The sequence below is a fragment of the Numida meleagris genome, chromosome 1 (assembly GCF_002078875.1).
Source record: "Numida meleagris isolate 19003 breed g44 Domestic line chromosome 1, NumMel1.0, whole genome shotgun sequence".
In the NCBI taxonomy this organism is placed as follows: domain Eukaryota; kingdom Metazoa; phylum Chordata; class Aves; order Galliformes; family Numididae; genus Numida; species Numida meleagris.
In genome coordinates this window covers 22,921,444-22,945,611 of record NC_034409.1, presented here as the reverse complement: position 1 = coordinate 22,945,611, position 24,168 = coordinate 22,921,444, and the positions used below count along the sequence as shown (strand labels likewise).

Sequence of the window (24,168 nt, the reverse complement as noted above, 5' to 3'; positions counted from 1 at the left end):
CTGGTAAATGTGACATGGTGGTGACTAAGACCACAAGAGGATGAGACTCAAAAGAAATACAAAATAAATCATTAATACAGGACAGCTGCCTACTAGGGGAAAAATGGGGGAGGTGGAGGGGAGATGGAAAAAAGAAAAAAAAAAAGCCAGAAGAAACTATTCAGAAGAGATTACAGAAATATTCACTAATATCAGTGATATACATATGAAGCAGAAAGGTATTAACAAGCAAGTACTTACACACACAAAATGCATCAGTGTGCCACCGGACATTCCAGCTTAGAAACAGAAACACGTAGCAAAGATATTACAGGTTTTTTTTACAGATGTCTGTTACATCAGGCAGGAAAGGAATGTGTAGCACTATAGACAAAGTGACACAATGCAAAGCATCTTACATGAGCATCTCCCATTGACAAACAGAAACAACTCAAGTCATAGAGGGCGCACAACTGAAGAACATTTCCAAAAAAAGTAATGCAACAACAGTGAAACTACATTCCCTTGGCCTACTATACAAGCTAAGAACTGCATTTTGGTACAGCACACACAAATATCTGAACAAACCCAGAAAAATATCTCATGACTTTTAAAATGGATGCTGCAATGCAAATAACCTCTTGAGGAAGAAGGTAGAGTTTGTCCCATACCATGAGATTATTACCTTTGGGGAAACGTGATTAACAGGATCTACAACACAGCAGGCACAGAAAAAATATGAATAGCACCCCCATGCAGGAGGACTTGCCTGCAAATGTGGCACATGAAGGCTGATACATTTGCTAAAACTTTTACCAGGAAAGGAATGTAGAAGGACATCTCACAGCTGAGGGGAAGAGGAGAAAAGAAAAAAGAAGTTGTATGTAAAGAAAGAGTATTGATATTAAGAATAATAATTAGTCATGGCATTTCTGAATGCCATCTATTTTCTGATGAATGTGTAATATATGGGTGGAGTTAGGTAACATGGTCATGTGCCTTCCAGCAAGCCATAGGAAGGTGTTATTCGGCTAACTTTATTTAGCTAAGTTAGCTTGAATGCTTATGACTATAGGAAGGTATCACCAGCTGATAACCACCACTCTTCAATGATAATTTAGTTAGCAAATTCATTAATAAAGAAGGTACAACTGAAGCACAACTAAAGCACAGTTCGTGCAACTAGTTTTAGAAGAGATGAATCATACCCTAGGAATGCTTTTTCTCTCCATAAGGGGATTCTGGACATTGGTAGACAATTAGACAATGAATGCCTTCTATTTGGGAAGATTAATGACACACAAAGCACAAAAGAATATATTTTTTTTGTTTTCCTATTGTTCTCCGTATCTGTAGGGCAGACTTACTGAGCGCAGTGAATGTGTTTTAAAGTCTTGCTTGTGCCACTTGTTTAGTTTGAATTTTCTTTTGCTGTGAGCAGCTGACCCATGACAACATTTTAAGTCAAGATGGAATCAGTGGCACTAAATACCAGGAACTGGTGTCATTAAGAGTTTACAAAAAATACATGTAACAACCTTCTGAATACTGGCCTCCAAAAGTAGTATGGGTGCAACCAAATTCTCAGTGGAAATGGTCTCTAGCTGTGCTCTGAAATTGGTTGGTTGGCACACGATAGAAGACACTGGTGATAGGCTAGCAGTTGGTAGCGTGGCTAACTGAGTTTCAGTGCCAAGAGGCTTCCCAAGCTCTACTTAATCAACAGTTTTGGAAGTAGGCATTGCAACCACTCAAATATCAAGGACAGGATCTGCTCCGAGTTTTGCATTTCCTGAACTTGAGCCTATGCCTCCATTGGGATGTTATTTCTGAGCAGCTCCTGATGCTGAGGACTTCCTGCAAGCCAAGTGCCTCTGTGCAGGGACCCTGACAGAACCAGGGACTCAGGCTGGGGTGGTGACAAGACACGAGTACCGGTCTTTGAGAGGAATTAATAAAACCCCAGAAACAAAGAATTTTGATTCAGGTTTGGATGAATATGTGCATTTTTTTTCCCCTCCGAGTGTTTGTGTCTTGGGGCTAGGGAAGAATTAACTACTTATGCAAAATGAAATTATGGGGAAAAACAAGTTGGTAATCTTGTGTTTTCCCAAAAACCTCTCACTGAATTTCTGCTGTTTGTTTTCAATTACTGGTCCAAAAAAAAATGCTTAAATCTCTGCCCTTCACAAATGAATCATTGAACAAAGACTTAGTTCAATTGGATTTCACAGAGATGACAGGATCTGTCAGTGACTTTAACAATGAAGATTTTCTCCTATGTCTAGTTTTATATGCCAAGTTTCTTTGTGCTTCACCACAGCCTTAGACCCAATCCGTGTAATTCCAGCACAAAAGTCTAACTCAAGACTGTTTCTTCAGTGCAGGGAGGGATCTGTTATGTATAATTTATAACCAAAACAGGTGCTCCAGTCATCCACCTAATCATTATGAGGAGTTAAATGAGTATATAATTCAAGGATATCTTGTAATGACCCACTTTTGTCTTTAATATGGATGAATATAAGATGATAGCATTAGTGCTCTGATTGGGATTTAAAACAAAAAAACAATACAGTTTTGAATTCCATCTGTCTTCCTTGACAACAAGTTCCTTCAGTGGTGTGAAAATGGTTCAGAACAGAAAAGCCAATACCAGAAGACCTTCCCAGCTAAGAGATATCAAACCCTTGCATGTTTTCTTATGACAAAGATCAGTAAAACAAAGGAACAAAGCCAACCAGGACATGCTACTCCCTCACAGGGACCCCACTAGAGCTCAGTCGTGGCTGTGCCCATCACAAAGTCTGCACGCCACGAGATCTAGCCCTGGAAAGCACAAAGAAGAACAGAGTTAGATCCTTAGGCCATTGAGTCACATTTGAAGCCTATTTCCTTTTACTGGATAATAGCCTATACAATATATAACCAGAAAATTGGCAACTCCTTTACACTGCTATTAGTGTTAATAGCTAATGAACTATAAAAGCGACAGGTTTTTTTTCCCCCAATTGATTAATTTAAATTTAACCTTAATTTGTTTAGATCTCACTGAGAAGCCGCTACCTTATTCTGAGCTACAACTGTTGCAATTAGCAGAAGTATCCCACTGTGAATATAAGGCTGATTGCATGCTATGCATCTATTGTGGGATGACACTGCTTAGATGTCTATTGAAGAGATCAGACAGCTAACTCCAAAAATACAGGATTAGCTGCAAATATTTAGTCAGCAGCGTATTTTGAAATGGACTGTTTCCGTTTTGAAAAACATATGCACGTTTATAGCATGGTAACATGTTGTGGGTGGAAAATATTGTGTGCCTTACTTATTACACCCACCAGTTCTGAGACACAGGCATTTCTACAGCAACAAACAAAATGTTTACTTTTTTGTGATACGTTTCTGTTTTCCTCTTTTTATCTTCAGAATTCTTACTACTTGGATTCTAACATAGCATTTTCACAGAGTAAGATTTATAAAGAAGATTGAACAGTTGTGGAAAATTTGTGTCATTGTAAAGTAGTAAAGGAATGAGGGGAGGAGTGTATGTAAATTGTTCATATTTGCTGTTTTGATGCTGTATTGATTTTGTTGTTGGGAATTTCTTGTTGATGTAAGTGAGGTTTTGTGAAGTTTATGTGATGAATCTTCATAAATGTACGTTTTCATAATGAAGTACATAATATTTCAGCATATTTCTATCACGAGCTTTCAAACACCCATATCTCACACTGGTGCCACCTTCAGTGGATGCCAAATTCTAAAACCTAAGACACTTCTGTCTAAGCTTTTAATGAAAATAAACTATTTTATTAAAAATACTAGATTGTTTTTCATTATTAGATAAACCCTAAGAAGGGGATTAAAAAAAATCTGCGTCTAAATTGTAAAGACCTTCTGTTGCTCATGATGAAGAATTAATTCTTACAAGAAAATAGAGTACTGCAAGGTATCACCAGATTTTTAAGAACAGTAACAAAGTAAAATTCTGTGATACTGGAGAAGATCCCAATCAATTGGGGCATGGTTTTCCTGAAGGCTAGGAAAGCCGCATGTGAATGGAAAGTTATTAGTTAAAAATAAGGTACCGTAAATTATATTTGACTTTTCTAGATTACTGATAACACAGGATAATCACCCACCAAAAAACTGTGTTATCCAATCAGTCTGACTCAAAGGAGAGAGATTTTTTCATTCATTTTAATAGGACGTAAATTCCACTCTCAGTAAGAGAGCCCCTCCACAAAAAAATAAAATAAAACCCACAACAACAACAACAACAACAAACACCTAACCCACAACTCCAGACACCATCATTGTTATTAGAACATTATAATTTTACATTAGCTCTTCAATATCACAGCATGGCAGAAGCCCCAGCATTCAAGAGAAAGGGTCACCAAACTACAGTTCTTCCTCGCACACAAATCACAAACCTTACACATGCAGCTGCCACACTGAATAGATATAAAAAGACTTAAGAGTGAGGCATTGCTAGTGCATGGCCTGCTGATTAGTTCCGTTCCCCAGTGGCGGGGAGAGGCAAGAAAAAGGGGTGTCTGCAGTCACTGTCACCAGCTCTTCTAGGTCTCAGCTTCACACCTGATCCAGCCTCAGCAGTTTCAAGACCACTGTGAGACTACTCCTAGCACTTCTCTCCTCTTGGCTTCCCAAGGATAAGGTAGGGGTATGATGGCTCTCAAACATTTGAAGAGGTTGACAGGTATCCAAGTGTCAAGAAGGTTGTCTGCACTTGTTGCAGATGTTTCAGAGATAAAGCAAGAAGTATTCCCTTCTGCGCGACTTCACACAACCCACATATTATACATGTGTGGAAAATATGGGAAGTTTTATGTTGTTAAATTTACTTATGCTAGCCTTGGTTAGGTAAACTTACTCATTTCCCAAGGACATTATTTTCAAATACAATTTTCTGGAAAGGCATGGACACCAAAAATAAACTTCCCTAGAATGAAGAGGGTTTGTTTTGTTTTGTTTTGTTTTTAAAGCAAATGAAGGATGGGCTTCTTGACGATTCCAAGCAGCTGCAAAGTTTTAAAAATGCAATAAATTCAAGTTAATTCTGAGTATTTCTTTAAGAGACAGCAGAAGTCTCCTTGAATTTAGTTTTTCTTCACTGCAGAAACCAGAACCTTTCTGATTCCTCAGCAGCGCTGAAAACTAGAAATAGCAACTGCTTTGGCACTACCTGCAGCACTTACACCTTTCTGGGCCAGTCTGCCCAGGCATTTAGCTACACTGTAAAATCTTCTTGGCAGTATATAGACACAACCATAGCCTCCTGAAAGAGTTTTTTCATCTTGCACTAAGAAGTCTTAAAAGGTACCAGCTTTCAAACACTAGCTAAGCCCGATAATGAAATGCAACTATTGCTAGAATCCAGTTCATCCAGCAGTAAAAGCCCTTCATCTACATAACACAAGATGCAGTGGCCAAACCCAAGGAAAAGGTTGAAAACAGGCAGGCCATATAATCTTAAATGAGAACACTTTCCATCTCTCTTCTGTGGGCTAAGATACAGTGCAGCCAGGTATGCAAGATGTAGAGCAACCAGTGACTACAGCACGCACTCGTGAAGCAGCAGGAATGGGATTCCACACCTGCCTCCAAGACTGTTTGAAAACAGCACATCCACCTCAGCTTGGTCTCCTCTGAAAGCATGACCCAGGAGAGAAGGTGGAGTCATTTTTGCTCACTACTCTGCTGGCTCCATCAATGTTGTCACAACCAATGCAAGCCAACTAGAAGGCATGAAGAGTGCTTTCACTCTGTGTGCTCCATGGCCTAGGGATGAGGACTCTCTCCTAGGATGCAGATGCTGAGGCTGTGAATCAATACAGCCAAGCAGGGTACAGCTCCCCACCCTCCTACTGAGGTGATAAAGGACTTCACCACCAAGGTCTTAGGCAAAGAATGACCACTAGCACCATTCACTGGGATTTCCTCCTGTTCTCTCAGCACTAACAATGGCTCCAGAAACTGGATTTCCTAGGAGGCTCCAAGAAAAAAGCAAACTACCTGCAAGGAAAGACATACGTGACACAGGAGGAACTGAGTCTCTTTTTCATGCCATTACAGGCACCTATGTCTCTCCACTGACTGCACAGAAAAGGTAGAAATCTATGTTCATTTGCTCTCTGTTAAGATATCTCAGCTTCATTGTAGGCATTACCCAAGGTAGGCAAGTTGATTGGACTCACAATGCTTTGGACAAGACTGTTCTGAATGGAAGACTGCTCAAAAGAAAACAAAAGTAGAGAAAAATAAATGATTCGTAACCCACTTACTCCCTGTAATGTTTAGCAACTACTTGATTTAGGGAAAAAAAAAAAAAAAAAGGAGCGATACTATGTCTAAACCCTGGATCAGACTGTGGAACACTCTACAGGTTGCTGCTTCACACTTCTCAAGAAGTGTGCTTCTGCTCTGTAAAGAAGCAGACTGCCCATATGCAGAGTATGACCAGCAAAACTAGCTGGGAAAACAAGAACACCAGTTAGTGAACCATCATTTAATTCCAGAATTTATCTTCACTGGGTGCTAGGGTGAAAAAAACAACTTTCTAAAGTACTGGGGGGATGAGGAAGGGCGGGAGAACAACTGAATTAACAACACAGAATGAAAAATTAATTCCCAGACTCTCAAATAGCAGTCTGTGGACCAGAGAACGCACCTGAGATACCTGTTATCCACGTTTAAATGATTTCTATCTGGCTAGAGCTTGCTTAAACATACAAAGATCATCTTATATAATCCAAATCAAAACAGATGGTTCTCTTACAGAATATCAGTATTTAAAAGCTGTAACTGGGACAATTACATGCCACAAACCTAGGACGCAAGGCAAATCTCCAATTTTCTCTCTCATGCTATGACTATTCATGATGCGTGTGAAGAAAAACTGTCAAAGCAGGAAAGACCAAAAGAAAAACAAAAACAAAACAGTGCTGACTTTATAGCATTGGACTCAGCCCAGCAGGCTGTTCCTTATCCTTAAGCTAGTTGTCTCTGTTTTCAAGCAAATTCCTCCCAAAGCAACAATTTCTTTCATACTGATGTTTTATCAAAATCTACCCGTAAATTTCTAGAGAGTTATAAATGCTGATTTTTTAAAATAATTTCTATAAGAAAGATTCATTAAAAATGTCTTATAAAGTAGCACCCTCTGTAATTAATACAGAGGCAGATTTAAGTTAAATATAGTAAATGCAACTCCGCTGTGACGTACTCCTTTGCCTACATAAATTACAGTAGCTCTTTGGCCACTCTAACTTCTGCTAAAAGTCAGTGTGATAAGTAACAACATTCAGCATCAGGGAGGGTTTAGAACAATTTGAAGAAATATGAGTTCCATTTTCAGGTAACTTGGTCTCTAGTGCAATTATTATCCTTACATAATTCAACATTTTCACACAAACTGTAATAGTGCACTGCATTTCTAAAGGCTTACGAGAAGCAGCATGCTCTCTGAGAACCAGAAATACAGTTTATAGGAGAAGGTATCTCTGCTTCTTACAACTAGCAAATCAAAAGTTCCTACAGTTAGCAAATCAATAGGCCTGTGAGTTCATTATTTGCAGTCATAATAATTACAGGTTGTCCACAAAAGTAATTATGAATTTGTTTTGGTCTTTACCTAATTTTTCTAGCCAGCGCCACTGTCTCTCTTCAAACCAGAGTCAAATGTTCCCAAAAATTGAAAAGTGTCATCGAATTTATTTCTCATTTTCCCAGCTTCACTGTAGGCAAAAGCATTAGTGGGCATAAGCAAGCACTGGCCACCAACTTTCAATATTCAATTAAAATAGCCTGAAGTATTTTAAGATTGTATCCCTATTTATGATGCGTAGACTAATGTATTTCCTGGCAAGCTTATAAAAAAAAAATGATTAAGTAATTATTGCATTCCTCTTAAGTATTTTTGATATCTTATTTTAGGAATCAACATGCTATTCCTTTAAAATCTAGCAGGTAAAAAAATAAGATAATCTTTTGCATTTTCTGGTGAACACAGAAATAGATACTGTTTTCCAGTTACAAAGCTAAATGTGTTTCTTTCTTCTGAACATATTGTGGCTCAGATTTTGTTTAACTTCATCAGAAACTAATTTCTGTCACAAATGCTTGCTCAGAAAAAAATATATTTATCTGAAAGTATTTATCAGCCAAGAGTTCTTCATTATTGCTACTTAGAAAGTTCTTGTTCAACATTATTTCTCTCCAAGTTCAGTTAGATAAGGTTTTTATATGGACCTATAAACTCTGCAGATCTTTCATGGCAATATCAAGAGGTTAAGAGGTATTTTAGAAATATTTTGAAAAGGCTCATTTTTTGTCATCAGTTGTACTTAAATCCTCTGAGCTGAAGTACCCTAAATCAAGGTTTCTCTCACATGCTGCATCCATCTGCAAGTGGATCCTCATGTTCCATCCCTGAAAAGAAACATTTATTCTACCTGTGCAGCTGCAGATAAGCTGCTTGCACTTACATTTTCAAGGCATCGTTTTCAAGGCATCCATCCAAAATCAAACTTATGATGTATCATTTTTTTGTATAATTAAATGCATAGAAACAGATTATCTAAGTTTTAATTGATCAGTAACTGAAGAAGATTTCTTAGAAATCACACAATAATGGTGCTGAAATATTAGTCATCTGAAGGGCAGAAAGGTAGGAGAGGTTTTTTTTTTATTTTCCACAGTCATGGTTATAGGATTTAATACTGTGCCTAATCAAATATGCAGGGATTCAATCGCAGCAGCGACTTAACAGTAGAGACATTAAATAACTTCTGTGAAAGCTGCAAAGGAGGACGGAAAATAGACACAGCTCACCCTTCATCAGAGTATGTATTTGGTGCAGGTTGCACTGTGCCATGTGACCCTACAGCAACAGACCAGCAGGAATCCAGCCTGGAGGATCTTACTGCAAGCAGAAGGGGAACCCACTGGGATATGAAGCTAGAACCACCACTACTAAAAGCAGAGGAGCTGAAACCACTGCTGTGCTTAGTGGCAGCAGCTTTCTTGTGTCTGGCTTACAGGCACTGTCCAGCTGAGCAGTCCAGGAGCTAAGCTGTGACCACACACCTTCATTTCAGCTGGCTCCAGGTGGACCCACATGCTTTGTTTCACCCCTCTACTGCCACCATTGTGGTAATGAAGGGGGGAAAGAGAGAGAGAAAAAAAAAACAAACAGAACAGTCTCTTGATTAAATACTATCCCTATTCATTTTGAGTGCGTTGAGATATGCTGGGTGATACGAGAGATGCTATTTACCCAGTTACGAACAGGAATATGGTTTGGGGTAGCTACTGAAAGGTTTTGTGTTTAGCTTACTTTTCAACATGCATGAATATTTTTTAAATTAACAAAGGTCTTCCTGACCCCTTTTTGCAGGGAGAGGAAGGGGCTGATCACCAGTATAGCAGTAGTAAAGTGAAGCCGGTACCATTCATTTTCAGAAAGAACTTTATACCTGACTCTGCAAGACCCTGCTGTTGCTGCATTTTATTTTTACAGTGATAGACACATAGCTGTTTTGGTAATTCTGGTCACTCTTTCAGGCACCGGGTACTTTCAGCTTTGACACACATTAACATAATTGTAGCATCTGACAAGCATAGAAGAATTCTCTGCTCAGTCAAATTTGAAAAACCTGGGTGGGGGGCAGAGGGCAACAGCTCTTCCTCCACAAGGGCTCTCAGCTCCAGCAATCCATAGGCACCAGCCTCATCTCCCTTTTATTCAGTATTAAAGTGAAGTTATTGTGATTGATGGGGAGACAGGCTACAGTGTCCTCAGGATGCTAATGCTCAGCTCTGCAGCTCTGTTTATGTCAGACTCAGAGGCAGCAGCGCTCTCATTCTCCCAGCATCCATGAGGCACTGGCAGGATGCAGATGACCGGTTGTAGTACAGAATATGGGTATTTGGCTGGATGGCAAGCAGGCACCAGGAAATACAATCTTCCTGCTAGGTACAGGTGACTCCATTTTTCCTGTCAAAATGATTCACAATTAAAAAAAAAAAAAAAAAAAAAAAAAGGAGAGAGAACAAGAAGTATGAAATATCTGGTAAGTATCACTGCTAACAGCTCTAAGCTTTGGATGTATTGTGGTATGAAATTGTGGTTTTTGTTTCTCATGATGACTTCACCAGCTTTGAATTGCCTCTGACCATTAACTAGAATTTCACTTAACCTGAGATTAATCTTGAAAGACAGGAAATGAAAGGTAATGGTGAGCAGGCCTTCTGAGACATGTTTTAATCCCAGCCTTTGACATAAATATGGTTTTGTCTAGTGAAATAACAAATGAGCTATCCTTATCTCCCTGTAACGTCCTATTTCGGTAGTGTTTACCTCAAGAAATCTAGGAAGGAGAAACACTTACCCATGCCCATCATCAGCTTTTTCTGCTTCACTTTGGAATAACACTAGAGTGTTTCATTTCCACTCCATTTCAAAATGGGGTCACTAATGTGCATAAGTTCCTCAGCAAAATAGCATTTTTTATTGGGAAGGAACAGAAGAATCCAGATTACGCAGTTACTGGAGATCTTTCACAGGAGGGAAGGCAAAATACTGACTGTTGTTTATAAACTTCCAAATGGCCTGCAGTCAAGCGATGTCAGAAATTCTCTCTCCATCTCTAGCAGTTGTAGTCATTCAAAAGGGATATGTTCACCACTACCACCCACGGAAGCCTGAGCCCTCCTTACACCCTGCACTTTGAAACAGAGAAACGACAGAGAGCAGAGAACTCTCAGGCATCAAAGAAAGCAGAGCACAGCCTTCTGAGGTGCTCAGGCTTAATGGAGACCTTTAATTTGAGAAAGCAGGTGCATACTCACCCAAAGGTGGTCAGCTTAAGTTTTATAGTATATTTACAGTGTATATTCATATTTTTCCATCATGATATGATTTTGAGTGTTCCAGTGTGCCTGCAGTGCTTGGGTAGCTTTGAACAGTTTTAAAAAAGCTGTGAAATAAAGATACTTAACACCCTGCTGACACAGTTGCAGTGTCTTGTACTAGCACACTTGTTGAGCAATAACAGAACTAAGTTATACTTCAGCTCTGATTTATTTCAGTCAAACAGAGATTCACAGAAATGGCACACCCACGTAATTTCAGTGGGATCTTTGGGGCATCTTACCTCTCATTACACAGCACTGAAATTTACCTTGGCAACCATGAAAGGAAGAGGAACCAGCAGTGCACCAGTCAGCTGTTTGGGAAGGAATTTTTCCCTGTTGAAACACGAATTTGCTGTGAAGAGACATCACTGGGGAGAATGGGACTCCATCAGCCCTCGTGCCCTCTTCCCTTTGCAGAGCCTCCATCCCTTCCCCTCCTCCAGCACAAAAGCCAGAGCAGAGCAGCGCAGAGGAGCTCTGGGGGTACCCAGTTTTACCCAAGCCTCATTCAGAGACCTTGAAAGGTCTCTGAAGCAGAGAGCTGTCCCATGGATGTGGACCGGAGCATGTTGCTGAGCTGCCCCCACCCCTTTATGTGGTGAGGTGCACTTGCAGCAGGGAGGGTGCTGCCAGCCACTGGGCCACCCCAGGGGCAGTGCTGCCATCTTGCTCCGCTCTGGGGGCAGCGCCGCCATCTTGCCCCACTCTGGGGGCCTCCAGCATTATGAAGGGCTGAGCCCTGCTTGGGGTGCTGCCAGGATCTGGCATCGTCTAGTTGCGACCTGTTGCTTTGCTTTTTCACAGGCGCAATCAGTTACTCAGAGGATTGCCTCAGTAATCCGAGATCTGGGAAAGAAGACTCGCTTCCTCTCTCACTCACCCTGACGCTCAGACCCGCTGTGGGCTTGCATCCGAGGGCCAGACCCGCCGCCTGCACACACCCTGCCCAGGGGTGGGATGCGGGAGGCTACCCCGTCCTGGTTAACGCCCCGGGCACGCTGACAGCCTGCCTGCCCGTGCTTTGTCTCTACAGCCGTACCCGGGGGGCAGCTGCTGCTGTGCAGCGAGGCACGGGCCGGACCAGGCCACCCGTCCGCGCAGCCCCGTCCGCAGCGGCACCCCTCCCGGCCCCACAACGGAGCCCAGCGGCCACCTCCGACCGGCTCCGCTCCCCAGCCGCGGGCTGCCCGCCCAGCCTGCCCCCCCCCCGCTCTTCCTCGGCCACGCTTTCACGGCTCGGCTTGGCAAAGTCGGCCGAGCAGCTAATAACATAACAACCCGGCTTTGATCAATCCGAACTAATTACCCCTCTTAATTAAAGTCTTTAGCGGTCGTGCCGGTGTTTTGGCAGGGAGCAGAGCGCGGCCTCGGGGACCTGTTCCCCCCGGCCCCGCGCGTGTGCGGACATTGATTTCCACCACCAGGTCAACGAACGCATCATTTCTTTTCTTTTTTTTTTTTTTGTCTTTTTTTTTCTCACGTGCAAAAGTCAAACCGAAATTCCAATCCGTACACAGCGAACCCGCTCTGTCCATATAGATACGATACTGAAGGGTGGGGGGAGGAGGAACCCGCGGAGGACACCCCGCAGGCACTGGGGATAGGCAGGGGCCGCGCGTGGCATATATACATTGAAATAATTAAAGTGGTGCAGCATTCCCGGCCCTGGTAACACAGATCCCAAATAAATACAGCAGAAATTGGCTTGGCGCTTTTCTTTCTTTCTTTTTTCCTTTTTTTCAAACCATCTCTCCACCTGAGATGCGACAACAACAACAACAACAAAAAAGTCTTATAAAAAAAAAAAAAAAAGAAAACGAACCAACCAGTTCCATATAAATGTTAGTGGCAACATAGAGCATAACACACGGAACCGCTTAATGGGCGCATGCAGGGGGCGGGCGCGGGACGCTCAGGGCTGCGCGGGGCCCGGGAGCAGCGGGGGTGGCGGGTCGGGGCCCCCCAGCTCGGCCGGGGGCCGGGGCAGCCCCATGGCGCTGTCATGGAGCTTGCGGACGTGCTTCTTGAGGTCAAAGTTCCGGCAGAAGCCTTTGCCGCAGGTGGGGCAGGTGAAGGGCTTCTTGTCGTTGTGGGTGTGCATGTGGAAGGTGAGGTTGTACACCTGGTGGAAAGCCTTGTTGCAGATATTGCACTTGAACTGCTTCTCCCCGCTGTGGGTCAGCTTGTGGTTTTTGTAGTTGCCTGAGGAGCGAAACAAGAGGGGCAGGGCGCTGAGAGCTGGGCGCTGCAGGGAGGGACAAGCAGCCCTGTCCCGTCCGCAGAGCCCGGCGTTAGCAGGAAACGACAGCCCCCCTCCCAAAAACGCTTCACCCCTCCCCCGGCGTCTCCATCACAGGCACGGAGGGAATTATCGAGTAAAACAAAATGGCATAAATCGCAAAAGAAAATAAACAAAACTGGCCAAGGCCCTCCCGTTAGCGCCGTGAGAACAACGACGGCTGCTGGCCCCGGCACTCGGGGGACAGGACACGCGGCCCCCAGCGCCTCTACGAAATGAAACCCTAACCCGGGGGTCATAGGGAACGGCCGGGGAGTGGCGATACCTCAGAACGAACCTCAGTCTCCAATAACGGAAACAAACAGGGAAATCCTCTTCCCACCCTCTCCCCACCGCCAATGGTGCCGGGGCCCGCCGGTACCTTTCTGGTGAAACCCTTTGCCACAGAATTCACAGACAAAGGGCTTGTAGCCGGCGTGGATCCGCGTGTGCGTGTTCAGGGTCGAGCTCCGGTTGAAGGCTTTTCCGCACTGGTTGCACTTGTGGGGCTTCTCCTAGGGAGAAACAAACGCGGGTCACGGCTTTGGGGGTGTCTGTGTGTTTGTGTTAGGGAGTTTGCGGCTGGCAGCGGCGCTGAAATGCTCAGCGCTCCCTGCACCGCACGGGGAGAGCCGCCGTGCCCGCATAGCAGAAACCAAACGGAATCACCCCAAAGCCTCGGGCTGAGCCTCTCCCTCGCCTCCCCGCCCGGGCCCCGCCGTCCGGGGCCCCGCACAGCGCCGATAACCCCACGGTGCGGCGGGCGCGTTGCGGGGAGGAAGCGCTCACCTGCGTGTGGATGATCTTGTGGCGGCACAGCGTGCTCGCCTGCCTGAAGCCCTTCCCGCAAACTTTGCAAACGAAGGGTCTGGCTCCCGTGTGCACCGGCATGTGGCGAGTTAGGTTATAGTGTGCATTGAATACCTTCAAAGTTAAAGCGGACAAAAGAGAACAGCGCGGTTAGCGACCGAGAGGATGGCCGTCGTGTACAACACACAGCGGAGCACGCGGCGGGGACGGGAGGGAGGCGGCGGGGCTCTACTTGCCTTTCCGCAAACTTCGCACGTGAAAACTTTGGGCTTGCTGCTCGGCGAGCCGAGGCCGAACTCCGCGCTCTTGTAGGCGATCTTTTCCGAGAGGATCTGGGCGCTCTCCTTCATGTAATGCTGCAGCTGTGCCTGCGACAAGTCCTTGAAGGCCACCCCGGCGGGGAACTTGTCGGCGGGCGGCAGCACCAGCTTGTTCCGCTCCGCCAGGTACGCCTTGGGCTGCGGCTGCAGCGGGGAGCTGAGGAAATAAGAAGCCACCGGGTGGATGTTGACACCGGAGGCCGGGTGACAGGGGCCGTCGCCTCGGTTGAAATAGCACAGGGCTCCCATGGCGTGGAAGGAGGAGTGATTGACCACTCGGGGTCTTACCAGTTTGTACTGCTGCAAGGGCAGGGCGTCGCGGGGGAAATCTCCTTTCAGGCTCAGGGCACAGTTCAAGAGATCGCCGCAGCTGAAGGAGGGCGAGGAAGAGGAGTCCAAGGGCGCCTTCCTGGGCTCCGCGCCCGCCGCTTTGCCCAGGGGGTCGTACGCCACCGGCACGAAGGGGATCATGCAGGGGATGGAGGAGCCGAGGTGCAGCGGGTGCTTGGCGTCGCCCTTGGCCGCGGAGCCGTGCAGGAGCTGCGGGACGGGCACGGAGCGGGGCTCGGGCGTCCGCGCCATGATGCGCTCGATGGAGAAGGCGAGGGGCTTGGGCGTGCCGATCATGGTGCTCCTCGCAGAAAGGCTTTCTCTCGCCGGAGGAACCGCGAGGATTTTGGTCGCCGTGTGATGGCCACTATTGTCCATGGCTGGCTTGCATTTGTTCGCCCGCTTTGAGCCGCTTTGGTAGACGCCTCTTTTTTTTTCTCCCCCCCCCCCCGTCTCTCTGTCACTCTCTGCCCCTTCTCTCGTCACCGGTCCGCACGCACGGGGAGCAGCCGCCGCCGCACCGGCGGAACCAGCTCAGCCCGGCGGACTCACGCCAGCCCATCGCAGCGCACTTTGGCGCACCAATGACTCGGGACAATCGCTACTTATTTCTATCAATAGAAAGTGTTGTGTCAATAACGCAGCCGAGATCTCGCCAATCGTTAACTTCCAAGAGGAGAAGGTAAACTAGATAATTGCTCAATTCGCTTCCAACAGTCAACAGGAAAAGTTTTTGCCCCCCCAGCAAGCGGCTACTTTTCATTGGCGCCCGCGCCTCCCCCGCCCCGGGAAGGAGGCGGCTCTCGCTCCGCGCCCCTCTCCCCTCTCTCTCCCTCTCTCTCTCTCTCTCTCTCTTTTTTTTTTCCCTTTTTTTTTTTATTATTATTATTTGCAATCTGCTTAACCAGGCTTTAGAGGCCAAGCAAATCCGAGATCAATTTTCTTGTTTGGCTTTAAGTGACATCATCTAAAATCATTGTCCAAGTGCTAAATAGGGATGTGAAACCCAATTCGAGGGCAGGCGCCGGGCTGTTTGTCACACGAGGCGCTGCGAAGGAGCGATGCGAGGGGAAGCTTTCGGTTCTTGCCACTTCCCAGCCCGAGCTCTCTTTGTGCGTGGGTGTGTGTGTAGCTGGGAGCGGGAGGGAGACGGCTGCGCTGCTCCTGGGGCCGCACCGGGCTGCTCGCTGCTCTCACGAACGGGGTCAGGCGGCGGTGAAGCCTTTGGGAAACGCAGCGAACGAGACAGGGAGAGCGGCGTGGGGCGGCAGGGAGGTCCCGGCCGCGTCCCGCGGGTGCTGGGAAGGGTGAACCGGAGCCTGGGGCTGGCGGAGAAAGGAAAGGAGGCGGGAGGACGAGGTGCCTCCAAGATCTGGTATACCATACGCATGTCTTATTAAATGTGTACCTAGCGTGCACGCGAGTTCCTTTATATATATAACTTAACAGTCGGCAAATCATGCAACACAAATACCGAAATCTCTGGGTTGGTATGGGTGCAGCAAGAAATATACAACACATAGACTTTGCTTTTATATATATAAGCACACACACATATCTAAAACTCACTGTATATGTACATATCTATGTACACCTAGCCAGGTGCCCCCCCACGTGTTTCAGCAGGGCTCGGCTCGGCGGCCCGGTTCCGGACGAGCAGCCCCAAGGCCGCTGTCTCGGCTCACAGCGAAGTGTAAGGTCGAACAAGGCCGGCCGTGGGGAAGGTGCTTTGTGTCTTCGCCCCCGTCCCACCCCCTCCACTCCCCCAAAACGAAGCTCGGGGACAGAACAGGCTCCCTTTCCGTCTGTCACTGGGCTCTTTCCAAGGCCCCCGGAGCAGCCGAGCCGTCGGGCTGGGGCTCTCCGTTCCAGCCGCCCGCAAGACCGGGGCCCGGCGGCTCCCTCCTGCTCGAGGCTCCGGGATCCAGGAGATCCGCGCCTGGGCCGCTGCCGCCCCGGGTTCCCGCCGGATGAGGACACGCAGCGACTGTCGCACGACGGCATCTCCGGTCCGGCTGCGAGCTGCACCCGGGCTCTGGGGTTGCTGGGAGACGAGGGCACGGAGGAAGAAATGCGGCGCCGAGCATCGCTCCCCGCGCCCTCAGCGTCCTGCCCATCCCCTCGGGGCGAGGCCGGGGGACAGCAGCTCAGGGCGCTCCCGGATGAGGACGAGCCCAGGGCCGCGGAGGAGCAAACGCTGAGCCGAGCCGAGCCGAGCCGCGTCCTGGCCGCCTCAGCCCCTCTCCGTCCCTCCCGGGCAGTGGGATCGGGCCGCACCGCCCCTTACCTGCTGCTTCCCGCAGCGGCAGCCCCGACCCGAGCCCTGTGTCACGGTGTCACAGCGCGGGGAGCGGGGGGCTGCGGCCGGGCAGCACCGTGCTCCGGCCTCGGGCAGCGCTGTCCACCCGGTGCCCGGCGGAGGAGAGTGTCCTCCTTCAGAGCAATTTACATTTAATTCAATCGAGGCAAATTTCCTCTTGATTGGTGCTGAAGGAGGGAATTATTGTTGAGTGGGTTTTAGAGGCTTCAAATCCCATATACTTAATATGTTAACAGCTTGCTCTTAACTGGTCTTTTTGGGATTGACTTTTTGACATGTGGCTGAAAGTAAAATATGTAGTGTCATTCGAGCGGGGTAAATATCCCAAAGCAGCAATTACGGCCCCGCCACTACAATTACAGCGGCCTCGGAGCGGGAGAGACCCTGGGAGAAGCGCGAGCGCGGCTGTTCGTTGCTTCCTTACGAATGTGCCTCTCTTTCTCTCGCAGCACGCAGGAAAACTTCTCTTCATAACAAATGATTGTATAGTGATCTAAACATTTTATTTACGTTTATTATCATTATCATTATTATTTATGTTTCGGAAGACGCCGTCTCCCGTCTCAGAAACGGAGTTTTGCTGGTGCTGGAGCTGCCTGCGGTACAGACACCAGAACATCGGTGCCGAAGCCTATTTCCAGCCCCGTCCCAAGCTTTCCGTCGCGCTTGGGACCGTTGCAGCGCCGCTCCCTCCCGTCCCCGCGTTGTGCTATTCCCGAGACGGCGGTTTCACCGCTCTCGGCGGTGCGGGAGGAACCCCCGCCCGGGGCCGTTCCGTTCCGCCGCGCGGATCCCGGCGGCTCGCACCGAGCCCGGCACCGGGCGGGGGACTCCCGAGTGCCAAAGGGCCGCGGGAACGAAGGGCAAAAGTTTGGCCTCGTGTTGATTTCGCGTTGCGCCCGGGGAAGCTGCTGTTCTCTTTTTCCCCGTAATCGGTTTTGTGTTTCATTCGCTCCTAAGCTATGTTCTTGATATTGCTCACTTGCATTATGATCACAACGTATCTCTCCGTGCGCTCAAAATCTGAGTCAGCGGCGAATTCATCTCTGCGTCGGGATTATTTCAATCCGATCCCAGAGGCGATTAAAGGGAGGTAAAATACCGCCCAAAGCCTAATCTTTAATTTCTTCCTCTTTAATAAAATGAATAATTCCATTGCGTTTCTAAGTAAAAAATGAATTGAAAAGGATAATAACTTCGGCAACCTTCTGTTGCGCGCATTAAGCTCTGCCTGGAAGTGTTTTACCGGGCGGCGGCGCGGGGCCGGCGCTCTTTCCGCGGGCGCTCTTCGTTTCGGCTCTCGGAGGACCGCAGGGGTTACGGAGGACGCTCCGCCGGAGGACCCGACTGTAATTAAGAATTCTACCGTCGAGGTCCGTTTCCAGCGCCGGGGCCATTCTCCCCACACAGCGGTCCCCTCGCCCGGCTTTGTGAAGGGGCACCCGCTCGGCCCAGGACAAAGGCTCCCGCCAGCCCTCACGTTCTGGGGACAGCCGCCCCTCTGCCCGCGGTCCCCGCCACGGGGAACCAACCGGAGCCCGCGGCCGCTGGGAGCCGGCCCCTGCCCGCGGGGCTGTCCCTCGCTCCGGCCGGGGCTCGTGTGCGAGCCGAAACGCAAGGGAATGGAAAGCGGGACACCGGGCTCAGCCGTCGAGCGGCCCGTACCTCCGATGTAGCGGGGCCATCCCGGCCCCGTCCCGCCGGGACCCGCCGCGGCGCACCCCGGAGGTCAGGGCAGCGGCCGCGGGCTCCGGTTGGTCGGGGCCGGTCTGCTGCGGGTTCCCCACTGGCATTTTGTCAAAAAACGGAATAATAACATATATACGTATATCTGCGTACTTTTTATGTGCGAACTTTTTGTTTCTCCGCACAGCCTCTCTGTGCAGTGAGTGTGCGTCGGCGTCCCTGTGGGTAAGTTCCACCGCGAGGAGCGGGATAAAATATTGCCATTTGTAACTGAACCCATCGCACAAAAGAAAACCCGTTGACACCGACCCGACAAGTGCTCATGGAGGTAAAACAAAATGTCACATTACGGTACGACTCACACAGGCCCCTCTAAACCGACGGCCGAACCGGGGGACACGGAGCCTTTTCGCGCAGAAAGCCCTTAACCACGGCCGCCCGAAGTTGGCGGTGACCCCGCGGAGCGCTCCCGGCCCCGCGATCCACGCGGGCGGCTCCGAGCGCAGCGGTCGCCCCGTTCATCCCGGCGCCGTGTCCGGGGGGACGGCGGTGCCCGCGCTCCGAAGGCCCTCGGCGAGAGTGGCGGGGAGGGGCCAGCGGCAGCTGCCACCGTGAGTGACACCTCCACACTTGTTCCTTTCCCAGTCGAGCGGCGTTTGGCCCCGTTCCTGCTAAATGAACGCCGCGCGCTCTTTGGCTCGGGGAAGCTGTTTAATTTTAAGATTCCTGAATAGGATCAGGAGTAATTAACTTATTCTTTTTTGTTTGTTTCTTTGTTTGTTTGTTTTCTCCTGGCGTGTTAGGAGCTAACCTGGAGCAAAGAGAAGTGCTGCTCGGCTGCGCGGAGGCATTGTGCTGCGTTGCCAGCGCTGCGCTCGGTGTGCGGCATCAGCGGGGCTCGGTGCGGGGCTAACCTCGCTCCCGTGCTACCGACATGGAGAGAGCGAGAAGCCAAATGAGAGGGGTGAGAACAATAACAAAATTATCGAAAAAAATAAAATACATCACAGCAAAGCGCCCTGCTGCTGGACGGCGCTCCGCTGCGCCCGGCGGGGCTGCTCGGGAACACGGGCACGGCTTCAGAGAGCAGCACCGCCCGTACGGCCATCACCTGCGGGTGCGTTTGTCTCCGTTAGAGCAAGTGCCCCACGCCCGCGGGAGCCCGAGGGGCGCGGAGCTGCTTGGCCCATCGCCATTTCTGCCGTTCGGCACAAAACGAGTTCCGCTCTCCCTCTGGGACGCGGGTCCCCCGTTGCTGCCCGGGGGCTCCCATTTGCCGACAGTCGTCTGGCTGAAGCGTCCCGACTCCGCCCGGTTTCCCCTGGGGCAGGCGGCGGAGAGATGCGCTGCCCTCGCACCCAGCTCTGCCCGTTCCCAACCCCTTCTGTGCCACCAACATGCCGAGAGCTAAACGGAACGAGACCTCTCCTTCCTAAGCCCACCCGGCACTCAGGGCAGGCGGAGGCTGCACGGAGCCCCCCCGGCACTCTGCGACGCCTGCACACCTCGGGGGGAGAGGGGCGGGGGGTTAAAACCTGCATTAAAAACGTGCATAGAGGGGGACCTCGTGTCCCTGCCTGCCCGCGAGGCTGTCACACAGATACTGGCCTTCTCAAGCCTGGCGTTGGTTCAGGGTTCACAAATCCAGTTATTAAGAAAATATGTGAGTTGATAAGAAGTAGAGTGACCTTTGTGGTGCTGTCATTTCAGTACCTGCCTTCCTGTGATGGGTGTTATGCTGCCTTGCTAATAATAACTTACCACATACTTCACATCTGAGTTAATTTTTTGAAAATCGCCAACATCTTGTAACCTCTTCATGGTTACATCATCTTCCATTTCTTCATCTTTTGATTTGTGTCTTTTTTCCCCACTATTTCTTGACTCACCTCTGTCTTACTGACAGACACATCGTGCAAGTACTGCACACAAATGAAATTGTACAGCCAAGTGCTGGATGTCTGCATGGTACATGCAGCATGCCCCACAACATTTGAGCGACTCAATCCCACTGCAAAATACAAAATTTGCAGATTTTTTTTCTTCTTCCTAAAGATGGTGTCAGAGCACAGGGAGGGTCACTGCTCCCTGAAGGACAAGGAGCTGGGGGGCCCCTAGGCTGTTGGAGCAGGATCCCACCAACCAGTTCCAGCACCCCCAGGCAGGCAGCAGGGCAGGCTGAGCAGGGGAAAGCCCTGAGCTCAGCCCTCCAGCAGGTTTGTGATGGCCGAGCAGGTCTGAAGCCAACACACAGCTCAGGGGCCGTAGATCCAGCATCTGGCTCTACAAGGTCTGTGATCCAGGGCATCACCAGTACAGAACCCTGTGCTGAGCTGGGTCGAAGTCCTGGGCAGAAGGTGAGAGTCCAGGTGAAGTCAGTCAGGACCCTGGCAGCTCGTTAGTCCTCTTGACAGGTGAAATTGCTATAACCTACTCTATAGGTTACATTTTCTCCTCTCTCTGCCCAAATAAACAGGGAGGGAGAGTTGTCAGCATTACTAAGAAGCCCTTCTCAGTGCAGCGACGACTTTTTACACAGGACAGACTCACTGGAAGGTGACTTACAGCACTGTTTCCTGCTGTGCTTTTGGCTATCAGGGCCGGCAGATGAGTTGCTGCCAGGCCAGGGCTCTGCTGGAGGAGAGCGAAGCCCATCCCCTCCCGGGCCATGCTGAGAGCAGCCACACCTGTCTCCCATGGCTCTAGCTCCCACTCCAGATTGTTAGTGACACTGCTAGTGACGCTGTTAGTGGCACAGTTAGTGACTTTAGCGACTTGCTGAGGACAGTGTCCAGTTTGACACCACTTCCTTCCCTTGTGACATCTCAGAGACTTGAAGGTCTCCTCATGTCTCCACTGAAGAATGCCTTCAGCTCCATTTACCAGGATGAGGGTGCAGGGAACTGGGAAGCTCCTGTGGGCCCCTTAGCCAGCAAAGCACAGCTTTTGGCTTTGAGCAGGTGCTTGGCACTTTTCACAATTTATTGTCCCCCTGTGTCACTGGCTGCCTGCAGAGGGCTCAGCTCTCAGCACAGCTCTGTGTAGGTGTCCCTGCCTTGGTCTGGAGGCCTCAGCCACCACCATGCGGCCAACACAGTGAGGTCTGCCCTGGCCTTTTCACAACGGATACCTCTGTGGGTTCTCAGGAGGGTAATGGTGGGAGGGAGAAGGTCAAGCAGGGACATATTTGTCAAGGCAAGTTCCCTCTGGCCTTCATTGGGCTGGGAGCTGGGTGCTACACTGAGTGGCCTGGCTTCTTCCAAGCCCTGCTGTAGGCCACAGCCTGGCAGGGTCTCCCTTCAAATGCTGGCAGCTTCCAGGCACTGACACCCCTTGGATGTGGGAGTAGGGAAAGCCTCGAGAAATGCAAGCAAAGACCAAGCCAGCGCACACATCTAGGTGCCTGGGGATGGTGAAAAACACTGCTGAGGCTCCTCCAGGCCTGAGCTCAGCAAAACTGGCAATGTGAATGAAGAGATGTAAGGGGCCTGCACTGCAGCAGTCACCTCCCACCCTCCTGTTCCTTGAAACTCGCCTTGCACCCCAGAGAGGATGGTAGGGCTCCAGTGTGGGACACTACACTCCAGCACTTCCAGCCCTGAAGCTCTATGGCCTGTTTTTGCAGGGAAACTTTACGCGAGCCTCACAGATCCTCAGTAAGTCCATCAGCGAAGACTCTCTCTTCAAGTGTAACTCCAGGGCTTGATAAGGAGCTCAGCACCCCTTCAGGTACAATTCTGCTATTCTGCGTTCTCTCAGATTCTGTCTACACAAAACTAGGAATTAGTCATGTTCTCTCTTGAAACAAAACCAAAATCATCCAACATGACTTTTTCACCAGTTGTGAGTTTGAACTTAGAAAAATTGGAATTCTTTCTAACTCACACTGAAGACATAGGAAAATGGACAGCGGGCATTGTCTGTTCATCTGTCAGTAAGGGTCTTTGTTCGCTTTTCTTCTTTACAAAGCCATTGTGTCCCTGGATATTTGTATTCCAAATAAATCTGCTCTACAAACCAAGTGATAAACCACCCCATAAACAAAATATGATCCTTCAAAAAAGCTCGTTCTCTTGAGGAATCCACATGACAGTTCAAATGGTTTGAAATATTGAAAACATCTTTTAATTGTAGAATTCTATACAAACTTGGATAAATACAGAAGTGGTCACGACAAAATGTGTTCTTATTGCCTGAAATTTTTCACAGAATTAGAAACATTGATGGCAAGCTTACTGACATCCAACACGATGAGATATCTTTAAACTTGCAAAATGAATAGACACAACGGCACTCCTAAGTAGTGTGTACGGGTTTGACTGTCCTTGAAGTCCTACCACTTACATACCAACCTCAAAATACAAAAAAACAAGATTAAATTTTTTAATGCACATCACATAATTATGTAAAATAAAGCACACACACAAAGTAAACAAAGTGTCATCCTGAAAAGACACTATTTACTTTTTTTCTTTTACCTAGGGCACTGACTTATTCTGAGAACGATTTCCTGTATAGTTGTGTTTCAAGTGAGGCACACATTTTGTTTTCTGCACAGGACATCAATATTCGATGGAGGTACAAGAACAAATGGTAATGAACAAAAGGGGAGGAAACATAATCACAAGTGGAACTCAAACTCCATGCCAGTGTTCTTGCAGCCCTAAGCAAAGCCATACATTAAAATATGCTACAACCTTTGTTCTCAAAGAGTCCTTGGCACTTTTCCTCTGATAATCTTACTTTCAGTATTTTAAAAAGTGAGCAAATTACACTTCAGCGCCTATGTCGTAAGGCAAAACTATAAATGCAACTACAAGGACAAGTTACAAAAAAAATCCTAAGCCAAAGACAACCCCCACCCTCAAACCACCACCCCGGCACTCCAAACGCTCGGTGAAACGCTATCATCCTTCTTCTTCATCACTGTCTTTCATCGTAATGCCCTGAAGTCCTCCTGCATCTGTGACTGAGACAGTGGCTTCCTCCACGGTGAGACGGCTGTGGACAGTGTCGTAGGTTTTACTGTTCAGCGTTCCTTCCATCACTCCTTGCAATCGGAAGTCTCGGTAGGTTTTCTGTGGCACAAATAAAACATCCTGAATTGGATGAGCCACCTTCCACTCACTGCACGCTGGCCATTTCAAGCATGCCAGCAGAGTAACATCATTCCTCCTACATTTGTGGATCTATAATCTAGAATTTGCTAAAGATGTGTGTTGTTTTAGCTTAAAAAATCATAGAATCATAGAATGGTTTGGGTTAGAAAGAACCTTTAGGATCATCTAGTTCCAAACCCCTGCTATAGCCAGGGACACCTCCCACTAGGCCAGGTTTTATATTAGTTTGTACTCTGTGAAAAGGAGAGACTCAAAGTGACCTATTTAACTTGAAAACGCAGCAGCTAGTGACAGTGATTCTGGATCCACAGAAAACAATTCCAGCCTTAACAAATCATCAGAATTTTCCAAAGAACACTGCTATTTGACAAGCTTAGACAG

The 24,168-nt window shown here is 48.2% G+C and overlaps 2 protein-coding genes across 11 annotated transcripts in view; both read right to left on the bottom strand.

Moving 5' to 3' along the window:
• FEZF1 (FEZ family zinc finger 1) lies at positions 8,716 to 15,458 on the bottom strand. The gene is made up of 6 exons (XM_021385113.1): positions 14,248 to 15,458; positions 13,991 to 14,125; positions 13,584 to 13,716; positions 11,804 to 13,125; positions 11,190 to 11,256; positions 8,716 to 10,003 (listed from the first exon to the last, which is right to left on the bottom strand). Exons 1-4 carry the CDS (start codon positions 15,037 to 15,039, stop codon positions 12,836 to 12,838), a joined length of 1,350 nt encoding a protein of 449 aa, XP_021240788.1. The 5' UTR covers positions 15,040 to 15,458; the 3' UTR covers positions 8,716 to 10,003; positions 11,190 to 11,256; positions 11,804 to 12,835.
• Positions 22,767 to 24,168, bottom strand: part of CADPS2 (calcium dependent secretion activator 2) — a 318,188-nt gene continuing 316,786 nt past the window's right edge. For all 10 annotated transcript variants that reach the window (XM_021384801.1, XM_021384808.1, XM_021384799.1 and 7 more), the window contains one exon: positions 22,767 to 23,745. In XM_021384801.1, coding sequence (XP_021240476.1) covers positions 23,575 to 23,745 — 171 coding nt within the window. In that variant the 3' untranslated portion in view covers positions 22,767 to 23,574. The remainder of the gene's footprint in view (positions 23,746 to 24,168) is intronic.